The sequence below is a fragment of the Eptatretus burgeri genome, chromosome 15, assembly GCF_056783735.1.
Source record: "Eptatretus burgeri isolate ZD-2024b chromosome 15, Ebu_testis_v1, whole genome shotgun sequence".
Lineage (NCBI taxonomy): Eukaryota > Metazoa > Chordata > Myxini > Myxiniformes > Myxinidae > Eptatretus > Eptatretus burgeri.
In genome coordinates this window covers 21,505,890-21,516,396 of record NC_140975.1, presented here as the reverse complement: position 1 = coordinate 21,516,396, position 10,507 = coordinate 21,505,890, and the positions used below count along the sequence as shown (strand labels likewise).

Sequence of the window (10,507 nt, the reverse complement as noted above, 5' to 3'; positions counted from 1 at the left end):
TTCTACAAGTGAATTAGGGTATTCTGGCACTGCTGAATCAGGAAATGGCATCCGTTTCTCTCCATCAGGTCAGGTTTTTGTGCTAAGTTGATTTGAAAAAATCAGATCTTGTGACAAAATCAATTACATTTTTGTGGCATTATCAGCTGATTTTTGTCAACACATATCATCCTAAACATGTTTTTAAGAAAAAAAAATGTTTTGCCAACAACATTTATTGATTACATGATAGAAACATCGATTACTGTCATCTGAATGGTGGGCATTGATAAAGGTAAGTACAAGTAAATTGCATGTTGCGTCACCACTGTTCAAACTTCAGGGCTTGAACTTCCGTTTCTTCAAACTCCTGGAATGTTCAGCGGCAGGGAGGTCTCTTCAGATTCCAACAGTAGTCAGCCATCATGACTGCGTCCCAGCGACCCTGATACCTGGTCTCCATCTCCTTCATGTCCTGATGGAATCTCTCCCCCTGCTCGTCACTCATTGAACCCAGGTTCTCAGGAAACCGGTTCATATGTGAAAATAGGTAGTGCATCTTGATGCTCATGTTGCAGCCCAGGTTTCTGAAAGCAGTCAGCATGTTGTTGACAAGTTCTGTGTAGTTTCTGGCCTTATTGTTGCCAAGAAAGTTCTTCACTACCAAAACAAATGTCTTCCACGCTTCCAGTTCCACTTCGTTCATTGAATTTTTGAACTCTGGATCTCTGATGAGCTGACGGATCTGAGAACCATCAAAGATGCCAGCTTTCAACTTCTCCATGGTCAATCCTGGAAAAGCCTGGCACAAGTAAGTGAAGCAGTCACCATCTTTGTCCAGAGCCTTGGTGAACTGCTTGATTAAGCCGAGCTTGATGTGCAGCGGTGGGAAGAGTATTCTGTCTCTGTCCACCAGAGGGTCGTTGATGACGTTCCTTTCTTTGCATGGCACCAATTCCTCCCGCACAGGCCAGTCCTTCTTCGTGTAATGCTGAGCACGGTCCCTACTATCCCACATGCACAGAAAACATGGGTACTTGGTGAAGCCAGACTGTTGTCCCAACAAAAGTTCACCATCTTCAGGTCAACACAAATAAACCACTTATGCTGATCATAACCAATTTTCTCCAGCACGTACTTCACCGCTTCATACTTCTCCTTCAGTGTAGCGAGTGAGCGATGGGTACAGAGGCAAACTGGTTGCTGTTGTGTAGCAGAACACATTTCAGTGATCGCTTGCTGCTGTCAATGAACAGTCTCCAATCTTTGGGTTCGTACTGTGGCAATCCAAGCTTGAGCAGAAGCGCATGTCATAAATTGGCGCATGTAGGTATTGTACATTCTTCAGAGTTCGTTATTTCAAGAAATACAACTTTTTTGTATCACATTATTACAAAATCTGCCCCATTAACTTTAGTTTTGATCCACGAACTTTATGCTTTGCCTCACCAATTTTTGGAAGATTTTGAGGTTTTATGACTTCAAACTGATCCCTTTTCGACATAATCACCCAGAACTATCGTACCTGAATACTTCTTGTCATTAAAATAATTATTTCCAATCAAAACAATTATTTGACATGACATTTTACCCCCACCAACTTCTTCTAAAATGCTCCACACATGCGTACATGTGAACAAAAATGTAAAAAACGACATGTGGCCATATCTCAAAAACTTGACCTGATTGAACAAAACTAATGTGAGTTTTGGATTCAGCGCATCAGATTCGTCCTAAATCAGCTTAAAAAATGCAGACAACAAATTTGTTGTTGACCAGTGTTATTTGTTTCGATGTAATAAGACTCATATATTGGGCAACACATGGTTGGTTGTACCTCTAGGTTCATATGGTTATCAGGGGTTTATCAGGTCCAGGTTTGAAGATGATGAGCATGTGATGTACATGCAGACGTTTTGTGGTAGTTTCCTATATCCGCCATTGTACAAAATGTCCTCCATCTTGGTTTTTGGTTGTCAGTTTATTCTTTCAAGCAAGCAGTGTATTCCCATCTCTTGCCACCTCACATCCTGACTGATTATCTTTCTGACCTCCATTAACCCTTCTTAACCCAACCATCTTACTTGCTGTTATCAGTGTTTCCACCCCTCCTCCCTCTCCTCTATTTTCTCTGTTTGTTTCACCATCAGTTCTATCTTGCTCTTCCATGAGCCTCTCTCCTGCAAAGAAAAAAAGTGCAAAGGCCAACCGATATATCGAACCGAAAGTGTTCAGGAAGAAAGGGGTATTTTACAACGTGTTCAAATATATTAAGCGGAAAACAAAAAGAAGAGTTTCAAAAGCAACCACCACTTGCACTTCGAGGTGAATCACGAATGCAGTAATTAAATTATAAATAAACATTACATCTAGATGTAGGAACAATTACATGCCCAGATCAGGAACTGAACACAGGTCCTACTGGAAAACTGGACCATTGATCAGCCATCTGAACTAGCTGGGTGATATACAGGCTCGATATGCAATTCTCCCACATATGCAGTAGATGCCACTCTCTTTCCCCTGCTGCCTCCAGGCTACTCGCTGCTAACCATCGGAGCAACAAGAGTCCATCCACGAGAGGGTCTCCCCTGTGGGGGCCAATTATTGTAGACAGGCCCTTGCTGCTCCTATGGTTGGCAGCGAGTGCCCCGGAAGCAGCAGGGGAAAAAGAGTGGCATCTACATGTGGGAGAATTGCATATGTAGCCTGTAGGTCACCCAGATAGCTGAGATGGCAGAGCACTGGTACAGTTTTTCAGAGGACCTGGGTTTGATTCCTGGTCTGGGCATGCAACTTTTTTCCCACATATACATATCATACAGTAATAACATGTCATCTATTAACTCGATATGCTTTCAAAGGAATTTGATGCAATAAATCCCAGGACTTTTGGTGAAATAAAATTATGAAGATTGTTTCACAGTTCTGTCGAGCCAGCTCAAATCATTTCGGCCTGGTCCTCAAAAATGAATAAATAATCTCTGGAGTCATTTGCACTGGGATAGTCACTTGGATCTCCGACACCAACACCATGCATTCGAGACATGCTCGACATAAAAAATTGACACCACAAGTTAATCTGTGAGCATTCAGCTCTCAACACGATGCAGCAGCAGAAACGTGGCATTAGACACCGGAGTGGTCTAAATAATCACGGATACGTTGCGGGACAGCCAATTGGCGCAAGAGATGCATCCGCTGTTGGCCCAAACGTTCCCGGATTTTCAGTCGGCACAGATGAGCCAGCAGCCTCGGGTTGTCTGCAGAAAAGATGGTGTTGGATGAAAACGAGAACCAAACACAGTCACGTTGATGCAAATCAGGTAAAAAGGAAGGTGGGGGTTCATATACACTGTTCTGACATGGCTGAATACTGAGTGTTTCCTTCCAGTCTTGAACCAGGAAAACCCTAGTATTAGCAACCACTTCTGTTTCATACATTGGAGGAAACTGATAAGCCATATAAATCAGCCGAATAATTCCAGCATATTACAATGCCCCATTTATATTGCTGAAATGGTTAGAGCTTTGCATGAATTTAACAAAAGGGTCATTTAGCCTTTGTCGTGATCAATGTGCACAGATGTGCCCTTCTCCTATAATTTATAGCTTTCACCCAAACCTTACACCTCCACGTTCTCCACATAAACATCACACAAATGATGAACACGACCACACACACACCTGCCATGTCCTGTATCCACACACCACCAGGCTGGACGGAGAGGAGTTTGCGCAACCCTGCACAGAGACGGATGTTCCCTACAAACTCAAGCAGCATTTCGATAACGGAGCAAGCCCATGGCCTCATATCCATGGAATCCAGGACCTCACAGAACTGCAAACAGTAACGTATATCCAGTTGTAAGAATGTATATACCCACACACATGTAAGGAGTAGAGACCACGTTTAACATGGATGGACATCATGAACATTGAAGAATGCTTCACTTGTTCAGTGCACAAAACAAGCAAGGGAAACTGGGGTGAATTGGGACATTCCCTCCAGCAGGCAGGAACCATTCTCAGCCAACGATATGAAATGTCTCTATTTAATTAACAATGATAAGAATGCCTCCCATCACTTTGCTGAAGAAGAAGAAGAAGAAGAAGAATGCCTCCCATCACTTTGCTGATGGGTTTAGACAAAATCGACAGCATGTTCTTTTTCACAATCATATTGCATGTCTACCTGTGAGTGTCAACAATGACAAAATATGAAGTAAACCATGCAAAACTCGAAGGGCACTCGGTAGAGCGCATACCTCCATCATGTAACGCCTGATCCATGAGAACATATCGGGCCCAACACATTTTTGAAATATGCTATATATTGTATTTGGCCCAATCTCTTAAATGGTGAAGAATCACATTAAAATTAAATAACTGTCGTATCCAGATCCGGAAGCAGATCTCCAAAATCGAGTCATTTCGTAGTGGTCACACACCCAATCTGTGCACAAAGTTTCATCCGAATCCGTCCACAACTTTTTGAGAAATCGTACTATGTATCGTTTTTGGCCCAATCTCTCAATGGTGAAGAATCACTTAAAAAAATTGTCAAAAGTCGGATCCAGTTCCGGATCTTCACCAAAATCGAATCACTTCATCCTTGTCGCATTCCCAACCAGCCCACCAAATTTCATCTGGGTCTGTCAACAACTTTTTGAATTATCCTGCGCACAAACAGACAAATAGACACAAACAAACAGAGAGGGGGTGAAGACATAACCTCCTTCACTTTCGGTGGCAGAGGTAAAAAGAAGAATAGAGAGGTCAGTTAAAATTTGACATCACTGGTGTATAGTGCACAGATCTGCGATTAGAAAGCCTGTGCTCAGACAAACGTCTGATTTTTCTCTGATAATCAGGTGTCAAAAAATGTAATTAAATGAACTCCATGCTCTTCTCGCCAAAGAAAGCTGCATAAAGCGACCAAGAAAAGCTGCACAAGGTAAGCCCTTGGCCGTTTCAAACCATACCAGAGTTCATCTCCAGCTATAGACATTCAAACTATAATGGTACACACATGAGAATCTTAATGTTACATGCCCCATCAGCTGCCAGACCGGTTTCATCGTTTATTGGCAAGTCATCATTGACAGCATAGACAGAAAAATGTGCACTATTGAGGTTCACAAACGAGTACCATGTGCAATGCTAAGAGCAGTTAACACACAAATAGTGATTTGGCTTAGTTTTTACGCCGGATGCCCTTCCTGATGCAACCCTGGTCGCCTCTTATGACACAGGGATATGGTACACCTATTCTAACCGGGGTATACACCGGGCCCAGTACACTGGTACTCACTTCGCCGACCTCGGAAGGATGACAGGCTGAGTCAACCTCCTGGTGTGTATTAATTCAAGCGGCCAATGGGGATTGAACTCAGGACCTTTTGGATCCCAAAAAAGGAGGCCTTTCAAGCAATCTAAAAATCTGATGTCAGGTCAGGTTCGATCTGTGACCTGCTACAGGTACGATGTAAACCTGTACTCACCTGTTCCATGGTCGGGTTGTTGGCGACGAAACCGTCTCCCCCACTAGGTTTTCTGGTGAGGGGGGTGTTTGGATATGGACACCCAGCAGGATTAAAAACAAAACCTGTCAAAGGGCGAAGGAGCTCCTTGTGAGCCAACGGCCATCCATATCTAGTGCCCCACTGTGTCTGCAGACGTCCTCCTGCAGTTGGGTTACTTCTTATCAGGAGGTTGGTGGCAGGATTTGCACTCCGGCCATTGTAAAACCCTTCATTCCGCAAAACGCAAAAACGCAAAAAAATCTGAAAACCCACTCCGTGGGAGTACCTCCTGTGCAGCTTCCCTTCGCAGCCAGCTCACCGGATGACGGGATTGGGGCAAAGCCTTCGGGACCCCCAATCTTTGATGATAGGAGGGAAACCATGGGGTAACATCCCTGGGTCAGATGGTGGGAGAGTGTGTCGGAGTGGTGCTGAGGTGTCGTCCACCAGACGGCGGTCTCCTTGGGTTAACCTGAGGCGGCCCCTTCGGGTGGGTGCCTGGAATGTCCTATCCCTAAGAGAGGATGATCACCTGTCTCTGTTATCATCTGAGCTCAAGCGTTTGGACATCGGGATTGCAGCTCTCTCTGAGGTTCGGAGACCGGATTGCGGCGAGATAATGGTGGGTGGTTACACCTACTATTGGTCTGGTCACTCTGATGGTTACCATACCCAAGGAGTTGCTGTGGCTGTGTCCAATAAGCTGACCCCAATGATAATTGAGGTAACACCGGTCAACGAGCGTATTATGAGATTAAGGATTCGTCACTCCCTCGGTGTCATTTCCCTGGTCTCCGTTTATGCTCCGACTGAGGCGAGTGATCTCACCGTGAAGGATGCATTCTACGCCACACTCGAGTCTGTGGTTGATCAGTGCCCCAGACGAGATACACTTCTAGTCTTGGGGGATTTCAATGCATCGACTGGAACTGATAGGGACGGTTATGAGGTGTGTGTTGGTCCCCATGGGTCAGGAACTATGAACCAGAATAGCACTAAGTTCCTTGACTTTGCAAGAAGTCATGGACTTAGGGTGGCTGGTTCATGGTTTCAGCGCCCACAAGCTCATCGCTGGACTTGGTATTCCAACGCTGGCGGTGTGGCAAAGGAGATTGACCATGTCCTCATTGACGGTCGTTGAAGGATGATCCAGAACTGCAGGGTCTACCGGAGTGCTCAGTTCCTCAATACTGACCACAGGCTTGTTGTAGCAACTCTAAAGCTGCACCTTAAATCCTGGAGAATTGTACCATCGCAGCCTAGGCTGGATGTTGCCAAGCTCAGGTATGAGAGAGTAGCTGAGGAGTTTGCGAACAGGCTGAGTGGACACTTGGGGGGTCTGGGTGCTTTGGGGGGTCCTGAAGAGTTGTGGAGCGCCTTCAAGACCACCGTCCTTGATGTTGCCGGTGGATGTCTTGGAGCTCACCGCAGGGCAAAGAAGAATTTTGTCTCTCAAGGGACACTGGATACCATTGATCAGAGTCGCAGGGCCAGGCTGAATGGCAGAGCTGAACTGTTTAGGGAGCTGAGGCGTAAAACTGTACGTGCACTGAGGGTGGACAAGGAGGCCTATGTGCGAGGAATCTGTGAGGGGGTAGAGCATCACCTGTGGACAGGTGATTCTCATCCCGCTTACAGGGGAATTCGCGCATTACGTTCATCCAAGCCCATCCCTCGGAGCACTGCAGTTCGAGCAGAGAGTGGTAGGCTCTTGACAGAGGAGTCTGAAGTGAAGGCCCGCTGGGCCGGTTACTTTGAGCGGTTGTACCAGGCTGATCCCCCAGCTGTCGAGTTGGACGTCAAGGGTGTTACAATCCATGTTGCTGACCCTCGAATCAGCTGTGGTCCACCTTTGCTTGTGGAAACACGGGCTGCAGTGAACCAGTTGAAATGGGGCAAAGCTCCAGGGATCTGTGGCATCCATGCTGAACTTCTCAAGGCTGGTGGAAATGCTGCACTCGTGTCGTTGCATGCAGTTTTGTGCTCTGCCTGGAACACAGGCATCATCCTAACTGACTGGAAGAGGGGCCTTGTTGTCCCTCTCTGAAAAGGGAAGGGTGATCGCCAAGACTGCAACAACTACCGAGGGGTGACGCTGCTCTCAGTGCCGGGCAAGGTCTTTGCTCGGATAATACTTGATAGGGTTCGCCACCATCTGCTTGAGTACCAGCGTCCAGAGCAGTCAGGCTTTACACCAAAGAGGTCAACGATTGACCGTATCCTTGCACTTCGTGTCCTCACCGAACGCAGACGAGAGTTTCAGCAGGGGCTGCTTGCAGCCTATGTTGATCTCTGTAAAGCGTTCGATTCAGTGAATCGGGATGTCCTCTGGAGGATTCTTGGTCTTCGTGGGGTGCCACCAAAACTGATCGATCTGATGTCTGAACTCTACTCTGGTACTGAGAGTGCTGTGAAGTGTGGTGGTACCACCTCTGACTTATTTCCAGTTGTTACTGGAGTTCGTCAGGGATGTGTACTTGCCCCCACACTTTTCAGCACTTGTATGGACTGGATTTTAGGGAGGATGTCGGAGAGATCAAGTTGCGGTGCATCGTTTGGGAATGTCAAGATCTCAGACCTTGATTTTGCAGATGATGCAGTCATCTTTGCGGAGACTTTAGACATCCTTTTGGGGGCCCTCGAGGTGCTGAATGAGGAGTCGGAGCCGCTGGGATTACGGGTTTCTTGGGTCAAAACTAAGATCCAGGCTTTCGGTGACATCTTGGATGCTGCTGTCCTGTCTGTGTCTGTTTGTGGTGAGGATGTTGAGGTCGTGGAGAGATTCACTTACCTTGGCAGTGATATTCATGTCTCTGCTGGCTGCGAGTCAGACGTCAATAAACGTCTGGGTCGTGCCTGGGGAGTCATGGATTCACTGGATCATGGGGTGTTGCGCTGCCGGTACCTGTGCGGGAGGACGAAAGTCTGAGTCTTCAGGTCCTTGGTACTTCCAGTCTTGCTCTATGGGTGCGAGACTTGGACTCTGTCCAAGGATCTGAGACGGAGACTTAATTCCTTTGGTATCAGGTGTCTTTGGAGAATCCTTGGCTATCGCTGGTCGGATTTTGTGTCCAACGAGCGGTTGCTGAGAGAGACTCGGATGAGATTTGTTACCTGCATAGTCCATGAGCGTCAGTTGCGGCTGTATGGACATGTGGCTCGTTTTCCTGATGCTGATCCTGCTCACCAGATTCTCTCAGCGAGGGAGTCTCGTGAGTGGAGGAGGCCAGTGGGTCGACCACGTGCCTCATGGTTGCAGCAGGTTGACCATCATCTCAAGGAGATGGGGATGGGCCTGGCATCTGCCTGGGGGATGGCCAGACGGAGGCCCCTGGAGTACCGGCGGAAAGTGGACGCAGCGACGCGCTGTTCTGGGACATGCTCCCATACCTGACCTGACCTTTAATACACTGGTACTCAGCCTGGCCAAGGGCTGGATCTCGTCAATCCCGTAGTGAGGAGCTGCGTCCGGCACGTGTGCTTGCAAGCAAAATGGCACCATCTATCGAGCCCAGGAGGAAGGCGCCTCCACCATCCACGTGCACATGCAGACAGAATGGCGCTTCACTTGTAGCAGCTTTCCACACTCGACACGCGCAAATCTGGCCGGCACCTCCTCAATCCGCTCTGCTCGATCTTCTGTCTCCGAAGCCCCCTCGCCAAGCACACCGCACCTTCGATCCTCCTCCCTTTATCATCCTCCCAACCCTCCGCCCCCGGGGCGTGGCCTCCTTGCCTCCAAACCCGGGAAGGCGGGGCTTCTCCTGTTGTTGTTGTTGCTGCTGTTTCTTTTGTTGTTTCAGGGACTCTGTCCCCAACTTACGGCCTGGCTGAGAATATATAAACATAGGGAAAATCACAGAGGGTAATCACATGCAAGAGAACTTATTTTTACTCCCAAAGCTAACGAACACCGCACCACCCCTCATGTGGTGACACGTAACACTTAAGCCGACAGATTCCCTGACTTATTTACATCGAGGTGCTTATACCCGTCCACGGTTCATGCTGCACTGTACAATCCTATCTGTACTATTAAATCAGTTCATCTACCCCATAATCATAACTATATATATATATATATATATATATATATATATATATATATATATATATATATATATATATATATATATATATGTTTCTGTTATGTAAATCCGTTTGAGGATGTACGGGTAGCACAGAGATTTCCCCTAAATTAGCATGGTTGAATGGAGGCCAGCACATGTTTACGACCAGAGAGCGCCTCCACAAACCATGGCCCCATGTTAATGTCGGAGCTCTGATGTGTGGGCATGTCAACGGATGACTGAGCCATTTTCTCATTTGGGGCCTGGTGAAGCTCCTCCCTTTGTCTGGGGATCATAAAAGTAGCAGAACTCAAGAGATATTGCCAAACACCAGGGGAGACAGAATCATCAGATCTCGCCAGGGGAGAGATCAGAAAACTCGCCAGACGCCAAAGCTCGCCAGACAAGAGACTGTAGCAGACTTCGGACCTTGCCTGGGCAGTGGAAGGAGGGCAAGCATCAGTGGTGAGAAGGGGGGGGATGCGATTCAGCATGATCAAGCATGGGATCATGAGTTACTGCTACGAGCTAGGTGCTCTTCTCATTTTATCAAAGCTCAGTTAGGCTGCATTCCGCAGCAACACTTACATGTACAGATTCTCACACTATTACGATCGGGTCTTTTGTCTTACACATCTTTCTCTACCATCTATCTCTCATCTACTGTGGACACACAAAAGCAATCGACACGGGCAAGCACGACCAAGAACCTTTATTTTCAAAGCGACCAAGACCGTTCTTTTCAGAGCGAACCCAGGAGCAAACTCAAGAGTGAACCATACTGGCCTGCACCTCACATTCTTCCTTTTATGCCATGCTACACCCCATGTTGCATTGCACTCGCACCTCTCACTCCCACACCTTAGACACCCTCAGTATTTCTCCATCCTTCCCATCCTTTGTGTTTTGGAATGCACAAGTTCACGTATTGAA

General features: G+C 47.0%; 1 protein-coding gene across 9 annotated transcripts in view; it reads right to left on the bottom strand.

Moving 5' to 3' along the window:
- Positions 1 to 2,217: 2,217 nt before the first annotated feature.
- Positions 2,218 to 10,507, bottom strand: part of LOC147011705 (uncharacterized) — a 55,107-nt gene continuing 46,817 nt past the window's right edge. For all 9 annotated transcript variants that reach the window (XM_085858218.1, XM_085858217.1, XM_085858211.1 and 6 more), the window contains 2 exons: positions 3,667 to 3,820; positions 2,218 to 3,242 (listed from right to left, as the gene is read on the bottom strand). In XM_085858218.1, the coding sequence (XP_085714344.1) occupies positions 3,109 to 3,242; positions 3,667 to 3,820 (288 nt within the window). In that variant the 3' untranslated portion in view covers positions 2,218 to 3,108. The remainder of the gene's footprint in view (positions 3,243 to 3,666; positions 3,821 to 10,507) is intronic.